At 41.2% G+C, this 14,235-nt stretch overlaps 1 protein-coding gene across 7 annotated transcripts in view; it reads left to right on the top strand.

The window, feature by feature from the left end:
• elp3 (elongator acetyltransferase complex subunit 3) overlaps positions 1-14,235 on the top strand; it is a 38,644-nt gene that overhangs the window by 17,117 nt on the left and 7,292 nt on the right. For all 7 annotated transcript variants that reach the window (XM_061811644.1, XM_061811640.1, XM_061811642.1 and 4 more), the window contains 2 exons: positions 1,962-2,123; positions 2,208-2,334. In XM_061811644.1, the coding sequence (XP_061667628.1) occupies positions 1,962-2,123; positions 2,208-2,334 (289 nt within the window). The remainder of the gene's footprint in view (positions 1-1,961; positions 2,124-2,207; positions 2,335-14,235) is intronic.

The raw sequence follows: 14,235 nt of genomic DNA, 5'->3' as shown, positions 1-14,235 counted from the left end.
TAAACGAACAACCATTTAATTTCGACGGGAGTGAGCTGTGACAGAACAATTGAGTTGTTTATATTGACTATCTTAAATTCAAATTGAAATTGTTTTATTTTTGTTAAAAAACTAAATGAATTCCTGTGCTAAGATGATTACTATTTCTCACTCCTAGCGTTGAACCTGGTTCCTATCTTCAAGTATTACAAATCGGTGTGTTGCACTTCCCATTTCAGTTTGACTAGTCATGGTAATTATTTTGTCTGTATTGTGCAATATAATGATAAGAATGTACAGTAAAAAATAATGAAAGCTTGTTTGCCTCACAGTTCTGTGGTTTGCGGTTTCCAATCTCTGCTACCACTTTGCTCTATGTAGTTTACAGGATGCGAGGGTTTACTATACTCTGAATTGTAATTTCAAAATGCTGTATTTTGACAGCAGAATCCACTGGGCATAGTCATTTCCCAATAGAGCATGTGATTTTCCAATTTCCAGGCACGAATCCTCAAAATTATCATTCAAATGTGAAAATTTGCTTCACCCAAACTAAATGGTAGAGACATAAACACTCTACAACAAAGTAGTTTTCACCCTGTTGGCTGTTGTTATCGACTTGATGAATTCCTTCTGCTTGAGAATTGTACAAATTGAAATACAGTATCTGTAACTATTGGTGTACCCCTTAAAGAGCAGAGAGGGGGGCAGCATAAAGTAGACTAGACGGCAGAGTGTGTGGCCAAGCAGCAGCTTGTGAGAGTGTTCAGTGTGCGCTGCCGAACGGTTGACTAAAAAGCGACTAACTCCCACTGGTGACTCCTTTTCCTTATTGCACTTTATCTAGGGTATTACAATATGGTGGACATAGAACTGTCATAACTCTTTGCCAAGTCGCTCACTCGTACACCCTGTTCGTGTTTTTCCATTATTTTATGCTATAATTCCATCGACATCATCATCATCTTCTTCTCATTGCTTACCTTAATAAATGCCTTCTTGGGCTGCATGGTTGAAAATTCACTTGTACTAAATGCAAAATAACAATGTGAGCATACCTGCACAGAGATGCTACCGAGCCGAGGGGCACATCCAGAAAGACCAAGTGAAGCTCGAAAAGCTGAGCAGAATTTATGCGTTTCAGCATCTTAACGATCGCGGCGCCATCTACCGGCAGTCCTTCATATGTTAAATCCTTGTTCGAAAGACAAATCAAAATATTCGCCCGGCAGTGGGTCATATATTAGAAAACCCATATGTAAAGTTACTTGTATGTCAAGGTATCACTGTACTTTTAAACTCATAGCAGCTTGCGACAAAAAAAGCAATATTTTAGCTGCATCATTAAATATGCTGCAGGGTTTACAGCGCCTAAAAAAAGTAACGGATTGTCCTCCAGTAAATACAGGACTTCTACTACTTTGGTATTGTGTTCATTGAATTTTTTTTTTCTACGATGGACTGGAATGAGTGGAACTACAGCCATCATACCTGTAAAGTCAAGGGCAGTTGAACCAAAACAATGTGGTGAACGATGATGTTAGCTTATGAAGCTTTCTTTGTTTACTGTCATGATAAAGAGCAACATTCACAGTACATATACTGTAGTCCATTCATTATCATAACCCAGAGGATGGCACTGATTCTTACATCAAGGTCTGTATCCATTTACAAGAAAAACTTTCTCTATTTAATCAGTCTAAATTGCTTTTGACATGAACCAAATATGCATTATCTCATTTAACATTATTTGCCTTGCAATAAAAATTTTTGCTATCATATTAATTTTATTGCATCTGCATATCCTTAATGCGAGGTTAATGTTAACTCTGCAAGTAATGAGCCTTGCACTCTTTCAGCAAGTAAATTGATGTTGCTAAATTATCCCAGTAATATTGCCTCTGTCAAAGTAAACCATACAATTAAAAAAAATAGTTACGTCAAAGTGAAATATTTAAGATATATTGTTGTAACATCCGCAGGTACTCTGAGCGCAGTAACACCAAGTGCGTAGGAATCACTATCGAGACACGGCCCGACTACAGTCTGAAACGACACCTGAGTGACATGCTAGGCTACGGGTGTACCAGACTGGAGATCGGTGTCCAAAGTGTGTATGAAGATGTGGCCAGAGACACAAACAGGTCAGTAGGCTTACTGCATGAGTTTGCAAGACAAGTAAGGACATGGCTTGACTGTTTGTTTTGCGTTGTCATCTTTCCCAACAGGGGACACACAGTTCGAGCTGTGTGTGAGTCTTTCCACTTTGCAAAAGATGCTGGCTTCAAAGTGGTGGCCCACATGATGCCAGACCTGCCCAATGTAGGCATAGAGCGAGATGTGGAGCAGTTCATCGTAAGCCTTATTCTAATTATTATTTTTATTTATTACACAGCACAACTAAGTAAGGACGCAAGTAAGAAGTGTTTATTGTGAAAGTAGCAGTGCCCTGCCCCAAAAAATTGGCAAATTTATTAAAAATGATAAATAGAAATAATGAAATAGTTTCAAAAAGTTAATAGAGTGCATTATATTTAGGTATGGATGAAAAATAAAAAATAAAATCACATTGTATAATCGTATACAAGTACATAGAGTGGTAAAACAGTTTAGACGTACATTTTGATATGATATTCGATGTCTTATGTTACACATTTACATATATTACGGTAATGTGTGCCATCACCCTGAACGCTGACCTCCTAGGGGGGAGCTTTGCATTTTACAATTGTTAGCATAGCATGCTGGTTGCTACTGCACCTCCAACAGAAACGACTGCCCATGAGTTTGTTTAAACTTAAACTAAGACAAAAAATGACGATTACAATGGCTAGTTGTGCAGCTGCTTTTAAAAGAAATGTGTCATCACTTGTGCCGATGATACTGCCAACCTAGAAGTCGGGCCGGAGTCCAAAACAACAATAGCTTGCCTCAATGGCTTCAGGTAGGTATCAAAACAACGCAAGCTCAAACTACGTAAAACGAGCATCCTGGGCACATTAAAAATAAAAAAACGGGAGAGTGCACACAATTGAAATGCTCGCTTTTTTTAAAAATGTGCACATTACACTCATTTCTACATAGTCACCTGACGTCATAGTGAAAGATGCTACATTTGGGAGCCTAACTGAGGGGGAGAGGTTGCGCTGCGGAACCAAAACTCTTAGGATTAAAAAAAAGTTTCATGTCATCAATGATGAGTTCCACAGAGATGCACTAAAGTTAGCCACTATAAAGGTTTTTCGGATTGGAGATGAGTCAGATGCAGGCCAAGGACGTGTAATGTAGTGGATCAACTGCACTATGCACAAACATTTTATGCACAAATATTTAATGGAGTGTAAACAATGTTAAATAGTTTATATTTTTATGACTGTAATGTGTGTTATCAACAGTATTAAAATGTTGTGCCACCATTGAGAAATTATTTTACGTGGTTGAGGGATTCTGTTCTGATGATTACAGGGACCAGGACAAGCGTGTCCTGTGACCCGTCCCGAGATATATATTACCATTGCATCAGCACATGCACAATTATGATTATTAATGATTGTTGTGCGGACAGTTTTTTGAAAAACAATACAAGTACAAACTTTGCAAAATATAAATTCAGATCATTCCTAATATTCTGAGCATATGGGTAGCGGCAAATTGGTTTTGCGCATTGTACATTGGTAGAAGGGTTTTCTAGAGTTTTTAGGTCAACTTTGGGGGTGCGCATTTTACTTCAAGACGCATTATACTCGAGAAATTACGGTACTTTACACTTCATGTATTAACTGTTGTTGTCCTAATTCATCGCTGCATGGGTTGTCCACTAGAAACAAATCCTGCCTTTCCCCAGGTAGACACTTTTTGTTTTCCTTTTGGGGAAAGGGGTGTGGTAACTGCAATCTCTACAGATCAAAGACAATGTTGAATTTCATGTTCAGTGTTTGCTGAAGATCGCAACATATCATTGATAACTTGTGGACATTTTCACATTCATGTGGCGGTCTTTATTTTTATTTATTTCTTTTTTTTACATGCCTGGCATGCACACCTCCAAGGTACATGCATTATACTATAATAACTTCTTGCTCACCCACTGTGCGGAAGCGGCTCGTGTGCAAAACCACCAATGTTCTCTTCCTCGAAAAGGTGTGACTGCTAGAAGTCTGAAGGACCTGGTAATTCCTGTAGCATTGAGTTTTCCTGAGATATGAGAACGCCATAAAAATCCATTTGGAACACACAGTTAATGTGAAACTTCCTTCTGTAATGGATACAGAAGTTAATCCTAGTCAGTTAAATGTGCACTCCGCTGACATACCCAACATTCCCACACATTTTCCAATATGAAATAAATACAGTAAAGGTAAAATAATCAGAATACTAAGATTATGACTAAAGAAATGTTTGGAGGTCCATCAGAGGAAAGCCGGATCACGGGGTGCATCATCCTTCACGTGGCACTAAACTTAAAACAGTTTTGAAGTGCAGAAGGTGAAAGGTGCTTAGGTCCATGGTAAAATGTGTTTAGTATCCAGGTCGTTCCAGATATGAGAGGGTTGTTCCACCCAGAATGGTTACGATTTGACTTAACTAGAAAAAACATGTAACGTCACCGTCTTTACGGTGCCATGTTGCCAGTCAAACAAAACTGCTCAGCAGTACGGGAGACGCAGAACCAGATTTTTCACAATGCCCGAGACCTGTTGTGCTGTTGGTTTTCACAATAGATGAGACAGTTCTTCAAACATATCATTCTATGGAATCTTCTTCTTCTTTTCCTTTCGGCTTGTCCCGTTAGGGGTCGCCACAGCGTGTCATCTTTTGCCATCTTAGCCTATCTCCTGCATCTTCCTCTCTAACCCCAACTGCCCTCATGTCTTCCCTCACCACATCCATAAACCTTCTCTTTGGTCTTCCTCTCGCTCTTTTGCCTGGGAGCTCCATCCTCAGCATCCTTCTACCAATATACTCACTCTCTCGCCTCTGAACATGTCCAAACCATCGAAGTCTGCTCTCTCGAATCTTGTCTCCAAAACATCCAGCTTTGGCTGTCCCTCTAATGAGCTCATTTCTAATCCTATCCAACCTGGTCACTCCGAGCGAGAACCTCAACATCTTCATTTCTGCCACCTCCAGTTCAGATTCCTGTTGTTTCTTCAGTGCCACTGTCTCTAATCCGTACATCATGGCCGGCCTCACCACTGTTTTGTAAACTTTGCCCTTCATCCTAGCAGACACTCTTCTGTCACATAACACACCAGACACCTTTCGCCAGCTGTTCCAACCTGCTTGGACCCGTTTCTTCACTTCCTGACCACACTCTCCATTGCTCTGTATTGTTGACCCCAAGTATTTGAAGTCGTCGACCCTCGCTATCTCTTCTCCCTGTAGCCTCACTCTTCCCCCTCCACTTTTCTCATTCACGCACATATATTCTGTTTTACTTCGGCTAATCTTCATTCCTCTCCTTTCCAGTGCATGTCTCCATCTTTCCAATTGTTCCTCTGCATGCTCCCTGCTTTCACTGCATATGACAATATCATCTGCGAACATCATGGTCCAAGGGGATTCCAGTCTAACCTCATCTGTCAGCCTATCCATTACCACTGCAAATAGGAAGGGGCTCAGAGCTGATCCCTGATGCAGTCCCACCTCCACCTTAAATTCCTCTGTCACACCTAAGGCACACCTCACCATTGTTCTGCTGCCATCATACATGTCCTGTACTATTTTAACATACTTCTCTGCCACACCAGACTTACGCATGCAGTACCACAGTTCCTCTCTTGGTACTCTGTCATAGGCTTTCTCTAGGTCCACAAAGACGCAATGTAGCTCCTTCTGACCTTCTCTGTACTTTTCCACGAGCATCCTCAAGGCAAATAATGCATCTGTGGTACTCTTTCTAGGCATGAAACCATACTGTTGCTCGCAGATACTTACTTCTGTCCTGAGTCTAGCCTCCACTACTCTTTCCCATAACTTCATTGTGTGGCTCATCAACTTTATTCCTCTATAGTTCCCACAGCTCTGAACATCCCCTTTGTTCTTAAAAATGGGAACTAGAACACTTTTCCTCCATTCTTCAGGCATCTTTTCGCCCGCTAGTATTCTGTTGAATAAGTTGGTCAAAAACTCCACAGCCATCTCTCCAAATTGCTTCCATACCTCTACCGGTATGTCATCAGGACCAACTGCCTTTCCAGTTTTCATCCTTTGTAGTGCCTTTCTGACTTCCCCCTTAGTAATCATTTCCACTTCCTGGTCCTTCACTCTTGCCTCTTCAACTCTTCCTTCTCTCTCATTTTCTTCATTCATCAACTTCTCAAAGTATTCTTTCCATCTATTTAGTACACTACCGGCACCAGTCAACACATTTCCATCTCTATCCTTAATCACCCTGACCTGCTGCACATCCTTCCCATCTCTATCCCTCTGTCTGGCCAACCTGTAGAGATCCTTTTCTCCTTCTTTCGTGTCCAACCTGGTGTACATGTCTTCATATGCCTCTTGTTTAGCCTTTGCCACCTCTACCTTTGCCCTACGTCGCATCTCGATGTACTCCTTTCGCCTCTCCTCAGTCCTCTCAGTATCCCACTTCTTCTTCGCTAATCTCTTTCCTTGTATGACTCCCTGTATTTTGGGGTTCCACCACCAAGTCTCCTTCTCCCCTTTCCTACCAGATGACACACCAAGTACTCTCCTGCCTGTCTCTCTGATCACCTTGGCTGTCGTCGTCCAGTCTTCCGGGAGCTTCGGTTGTCCATCGAGAGCCTGTCTCACCTCTTTCCGGAAGGCCGCACAACATTCTTCCTTTCTCAGCTTCCACCACATGGTTCTCTGCTCTACCTTTGTCTTCTTAATCTTCCTACCCACCACCAGTCATCCTACACACTACCATCCTATGCTGTCGAGCTACACTCTCCCCTACCACTACTTTACAGTCAGTAACCTCCTTCAGATTACATCGTCTGCACAAAATATAATCTACCTGCGTGGTTCTACCTCCGCTCTTGTAGGTCACTATGTGTTCCTCCCTCTTCTGGAAATAAGTGTTCACTACAGCCATCTCCATCCTTTTTGCAAAGTCCACCACCATCTGCCCTTCAAAGTTCCTTTCCTGGATGCCGTACTTACCCATCACTTCTTCATCGCCCCTGTTTCCTTTACCAATATGTCCATTACAATCTGCACCAATCACAACTCTCTCGCTGTCTGGGATGCTCAGAACTACTTCATCTAGTTCCTTCCAGAATTTCTCTTTCAACTCTAGGTCACATCCTACCTGTGGTGCATAGCCGCTAACCACATTATACATAACACCCTCAATTTCAAATTTTAGTCTCATCACTCGATCTGATACTCTTTTCACCTCCAAGACATTCTTAGCCAGCTCTTCCTTTAAAATAACCCCTACTCCATTTCTCTTCCCATCTACTCCGTGGTAGAATAATTTAAACCCTGCTCCCAAACTTCTAGCCTTACTACCTTTCCACCTGCTCTCTTGGATGCACAGAATATCAACCTTTCTCCTAATCATCATGTCAACCAACTCCTGTGCTTTTCCTGTCATAGTCCCAACATTCAAAGTCCCTACACTCAGTTGTAGGCTCTGTGCATTCCTCTTTTTCTTCTGACGCTGGATCCGGTTTCCTCCTCTTCTTTGTCTTCGACCCACAGTAGCTGAATTTCCACCGACGCCCTGCAGGTTAGCAGTGCCGGGGGCGGGCATTGTTAACCCGGGCCACGACCGATCCGGTATGGGATTCTTTAGATGAACGCTCATATTTGTTTGGCACAGTTTTTACGCCGGATGCCCTTCCTGACGCAACCCTCTGCATTTATCCGGGCTTGGGACCGGCCTACAGATTGCACTGGTTTGTGCCCCCATAGGGCTGCATTTCATTCTATGGAATACCAGCTGAAAAGATCAATGAATTTCGGCAATTAAACGGGATGGATGGTGCCAACGAAATATGTACGACTCTATAACGATCATTTCATTTCAGGTACGAATTATTCTTCTCAATCTCAAATTGTAAAGAAGTATTTACAGTGCCTTGTAAAAGTATTCGGCCCCCTTGAACTTTTCAAGCTTTTGCCACATTACAGGCTTCAAACAAAGATATATATATTATTTTTTTGTTAAGAATCAACAATAAGTGGGACACATTCGTGAAGTGGAATGAAATTTATGGGATATTTTATACTTTTTTAACAAATAAAAACCTGAAGAGTGCGGCATGCAATAATATACGGGCCCTTTACTTTCAGTGCGGAAAACTCACTCCAGGAGATTAGTGAGGATCTCCGAATGATCCAATGTTGACTGATGATGATAAATAGAATCCACCTGTGTATAATCGAGTCTACTTGTAAATGCACCTGCTCTGTGATAGTCTCAGGATTCTGTTTAAACTGTAGAGAGCATTATGAAGACCAAGAAACACACTAGGCTGGTCCAAGATACTGTTGTGGAGAAGTCTAAACCTGGATTTGGATACAAAAACATTTCCCAAGCTTTAAACATCTCAAGGAGTACTGTGCAAGCAATCATATTGAAATGGAAGGAGTATCAGACCCGGCCGTCCCTCTAAACTTTCACCTCAAACAAGGAGAAGACTCATCAGAGATGCAGCCAAGAGGCCCACGATCACTCTGGATGAACTACAGAGATCTACAGCTGAGGTGGGAGAGTCTGTCCGTAGGACAACAATCAGTCATATACTGTACAAATGTGGCCTTTATGGAAGAATGGGAAGAAGAAAGTCATTGCTCAAAGATATCCATAAAACATTTCATTTAAAGTTTGCCACAAGCCACCTGGGAAACACACCAAACGTGGAAGAAGTCGGTCTGGTCAGATGAACCCAATATCAAACTTTTTGGCCACAATGCAAAACGATATGTTTGGCGTAAAAGCCACACAGCTCATCACCCTGAACACACCATCCCAACTGTCAAACATGGTGGTGGCAGTCTCATGGTTTGCGCCTCAGCAGGGACAGGGAAGATGTTTAAAATTGATGAGAAGATGAATGGTGCCAAATACAGGACCATGCTGGAAGATAACCTGTTGGAGTCTACAAAAGACCTGAGACTGGGACAGAGATTTATCTGCCAACAGGACAATGATCCAAAACATAAAGCCAAATCTACAATGGAATGCTTCAAAAATAAATGTATCCAGGTGCTAGAATGGCCAAGTCAAAGTCCAGACCTGAATTCAATCGTGAATCTGTGGGCAGAGCTGAAGACTGCTGTTCACAAACGTTCTCCATCCAATCTCACTGAGCTCGAGCTTTTTTGCAAAGAAGAATGAGCAAGAAATTCAGTCTCTCGGTGTGCAAAACTGATAGAGGCATACCCCAAGCGACTTGCAGGTGTAGTTGCAGCAAAAGGTGGGGCTACAAAGTATTAATGCAAGGGGGACGAATAATATTGCACGACCCAAGTTTAAAATATCCAATAAATTTCGTTCCACTTCACGATTGTGTCCCACTTGAGTCTTGCCAAAAAAATTATTTTATATCTTTGTTTGAATCTGGCGAAAGGTTGAAAAGTTCAAGGGGGCCAAATACTTTCACAAGGCACTGTTTAACGCCAAGTTTACTCATTTGAGAACAATGCGTAGTAAAAAAAAAAAATATATATATATATATATATAATATATATATATATATATATATATATATATATATCTGTCACAGAGAGGTTTACGGAGGTTAATGCGTGGCAGCAATACGCTTCCGTGTACGGAGTAGACAACTCCCTGTCCTAAAACGTTTTTCCAATCAGGTAATGAATGCGAGTTTGTGTAAAACCAAGGGTCATTTATTTAAATATTGGTATTTGTAATGAAAAAATCTGAGTGGGTCCATCACTATGTGGGATTTATTCCTGATTGAGAACTGATCCAGCAACGAAGTATTTGTATGCGTCCGGACTTTTATACACTTTCAAACTCTTCTGTGTAAATCTTGACAACTTATTCACCAGATACATGTGTATATCCAGTTGTCCAAGACAGGGAAGTGAATTAACTTCACATTTCTTATCGGCGAAAACATCGACTTCGGCATTGAATATGGATCCTCTATTTTAAGTGTCTCTAATTTTTCCACGTACCTTCGTTTATTATCACCTTCTAAATGTTTAATGGTATCGGACAAAATTCTGGGCGTCGTGCTATAAGACATTTATGTTTCGTCTCAACAGAATTGCCTTGCAACAATGCTTTGTTTGACCTGCGATTTGGCGAAGTCAACAAAAATCACGGGATTTTATGACGTAGGTGCACGATCTCTATAGGCGCTGTCAGAAAAGTGTGCCGCTGCTTTTCTGACTGGAACGAGAAGGAGCAACAATCTTTCAAGGAATTTAAGTGTGCAATCTTTCTTCATGACATCTTATGTTGGAAACCGTAAATATATAAATTCAGAATAAAGGGTTCAAGTATGCCTAAAATTCTCAAATTTGTAACGTTTGTGTAAGGGCAGCATGGTGGACCACTGGTTGGCACATCTGCCCCAGAGTTCTGAGGACTCAGGTTCAAATGAAGCCTCACCTGTGTGGAGTTTGCATGTTCTCCCCGTCCCTCCATGAGATTTCTCTGGGTACTCTGGTTTCCTCCCACATCGCCATAACATGTGTGGTAGGTTAATTGAAGATTTAAGATTAATTTAAAGTCTTCAATTAAAAATGTATGTGTGAGAGCAAATGGTTTACAAGTGCCTTGTGGTTGGCCAGTGACCGTTTTAGACTACACCACCTCTCGCACACAGATAGCTGGAATGGGTTACGCCACGGCCACGTTCCTACTGAGGATAGACTGAATGAAAAGTGGATGGATGGTTTATGTAAGTGAAGGGTACATCATTTTTATCCTCTCAAGTATTAGTCCAAATTATATAGTACAAATCTTTTTGCTGCTATAGATACAGTACATTTAAGAACAATTTAGATGATACCTATTGGGCCCATCCTTTTGTTACACTTAAAGTTCTTGTATCCTGCTTTTCATTTATGCCAAGCAAATATTAAAACATGATAAACCCCAAATAATAATAGATAAATATTTTTTTTAATTTATTATGTATATCATATATATTTATTTTTAATTTAAACAAAGTTTCATTGGCAATATAGAAACGTGTAAGCATCGCCACTATTTTGCTGAGAGAATCAATATATATATGTATACTGTGTATATATACATATATTTTTTATCTCTCATTCAGAATTTACCTCATCTGAGTTCTTATATTTGGGAAATTTACCTACTTTTTTTTTAAACCACACAGTGAGATAAACGGAGGGGAAAGTGTGACATACCCCCTATGTCTTAAACAATCAAAAGCATCTTGTATAATGGGAATCAAGCATTAGATCACGAGATTGCCTTTTTTTTCTTAAGGAAAATTTTACTTCCCCCCTGAATTTTTATTATTGACTATTTTCTTCAGGTTGATAAGTTATGAAGGTGATGCAGCAAGTCAATTATTAGCTTTGTTGTTCATGACATTGTCACATCTCATTTTGCTCCTCCTCACCATGCGTCATTACTACTTACTGCACAGTGGTGTAGTATCAAAGAAGTCCTTCATGTTGAATCTAAAATAGCAACATTGTCAGTCCCGACTGCGAAGTGACTCAAGAAGAGGTTGTCACATGTCTCTCAGCAGCAGGCTCACGCTGCTGCTCTGATTGGTAACGCAGCTTTAATGCGAACGTGACGAATCAGAACAGAGCTTGACTGTAGGATATCAACAACTCAGTTTGATACCTTGAGCAATTTCTGCTTATTTGGTACCTTTTTGCTTTGTTACACTAAAATTAAGTAATTAGAAATTCCAATGATGCAAAACAAGGATGTATAACTAATCGGTGAGCATGAGACTGTGACACCCCTGCAGCTCTTATGGAAATGTCACTTAGCATCTCATTGTTTGTTTGGAACACTTTCTCATTATAGAGTCACTTAAAAGCTTCAAATTTCCTTTAATCTCTGACGTTGCATACCTGCAAAAGTAGTGACTCATTCCTTTATGGAAGATTTCATAATCTAGTGTTTCCCTTCCAATAAATACAGATAGAGGAGACAATAAACAAGGGTATTCGTTTGAGAATCTGATTTGTCAATTTCCTTAAAAAAATACATGTAATAAAATAATATAACATGGAAAAAGATGACGCACAAGCCGAAAGGAAAATAAGAAAATCTTATTTTGAAGGTATGGCTAAGTATCATCATCTATCCATCCATTTTCTTCACCGCTTATCCTCACGAGGGTCGCGGGGAGTGCTGAAGCCTATCCCAGCTGTCAACGGGCAGGAGGCGGAGTACACCCTGAAATGGTTGCCAGCCAATCGCGCTACGCTTGGGGAAAATGTTTCGTGCTCTCCTGTTTCAACTGATATGGGCAGATATTGGACTGGCAAAATTTCAGACATGTAGCTCATTGTACTCATTGTATCACTGAGTTGGGCTTTAATGTGCACTAGTGTTCAAAATAATAACAGTCCAATTTGACTAACCAGATTAGGCCACGTTATCCTTTTTATTGCTACATGTCAAACAAGTTACCAATAGGTGCAGTAGATTTTCAGAAAACCAACAAGACCCAGCAGTCATGATATACACACTCTTAAGGCAATTGGTTAATTATTTGAAAGGAGTGTGTTAAATAAAATAGCAGTGTGACATTCTATCAGTGAGGTCATCAATTTTGTGAAAAACAGGTGTGAATCAGGTGGCCCCTATTTAAGGATGAAGGCAGCACCTGTTGAACATACATTTCTCCTTGAACAGAGGAAAATGGGTCGTTCAACACGTTCAGAAGAACAGCATACTTTGATTAAAAGTTTGATTGGAGAGGGGAAACCTTATAAAGAGGTGCCAAATAATTCAGCTAAAATGTTCTCTAATGCCTTAAAATGGAGAGCAAAACCAGAGACATGTGGCAGAAAATGGAAGACAACCATTAAAATGGATTGCAGAATAAGCAGAATTGCAAAAGTTCTGCCAATGATCAGCTCCTGGATGATAAAAGACAGTCTAGAGTTATCCGTAAGTACAGTGACAGTGAGAAGACGTCTGTGTGAAGCCAATTCTATTACAAGAATAAAATAAAATAAAATAAAATAAAGAAGGCACCTGCAGTAGAGACTACAATTTGCCACACACATTAAATGGTTTAGAGAAATGGAGGAACATTTTATGGACTGATTAGCAAAATTGTTCTTTTTGGGGCCATTTTGTGAGACGACACCTAAATCTGAATTCAAGCCACAGTACACAGTAAAGCATGGTGGTGCAAGCATCATGATCAAGGATCGGTTTGCATGTCTAAATACTGGAAGAGGTCTTGTTGCCTTATGCTGAAGAGGACGTGCCCTTGAAATTGGTATTTCAACAGGACAAACCACCAGACCCCAAACACATTAGTAAACATGCAGTCTTGGGTCCAAACCAAAAAAGTTAATGTCATGTAGTGGCCAGCCCAATCCCTGGCCCTTAATTCAATGAGAGGGTAGCCACCTTCGGGTGGGGGAATGGGTCCTGACTGTTGTTCCAATCCAGCTTTGGTTGTCGCTGAGGCAAAACCTGAGCGTGTGAGGAGTTTATTGAGGCCATGGAGAACGACTTCAAGACAGCTTTGAGGAAATTCTGGTCTACCGTCTGGAGTTTCAGGAGGGAGAAGCTGTGCACCATCAACACTGTCTATAGTGAGCATGGAGTGCTGCTGACCTCGACTCGGGACATTGTGAGTTGGTGGGGGGATGACTTCGAAGATCTCCTAAATTCCACTGACATGTCTTCAAATCAGGAAGCACAGTTTGGGTTCTCTGAGGTTGAGATCACAGGTGGTTAAAAACCTCCTCAGTGACATTGAGAGGAGCCAGTTGAGCTGGTAGGGCGCATCTGATTCAGATTTTTCCCGGCCATCTCCCCGGTGAGGTGTTCCAAGCACGTCCCACCGAATGAGACCCTGGGGACGACCCATGACATGCTGGAGAGACTATGTCCCTCCCCTTGCCTGGGAATGCCTCAGGAATCTCCAAAAGAGCTGGATGAAGTGGCTGGGCAAGGGGAAGTCTGGGCATTGCTGTGAAAAGCTACTGCCCCGGTGACCCGACCCCAAAAACTGGCAGTGATGAATGAATGGATGAATTCATCAGACCTGTTCACTCCTCAGGGCCTGCAACACTGTCTTCAGGTCAGGTGACAGAGCTCAGCTGCTTCAGTGCCCCCCCCCAAAC

This window comes from Syngnathoides biaculeatus, chromosome 23, assembly GCF_019802595.1.
Source record: "Syngnathoides biaculeatus isolate LvHL_M chromosome 23, ASM1980259v1, whole genome shotgun sequence".
Classification (NCBI taxonomy): domain Eukaryota; kingdom Metazoa; phylum Chordata; class Actinopteri; order Syngnathiformes; family Syngnathidae; genus Syngnathoides; species Syngnathoides biaculeatus.
This window is presented reverse-complemented; position numbering and strand designations above follow the sequence as displayed.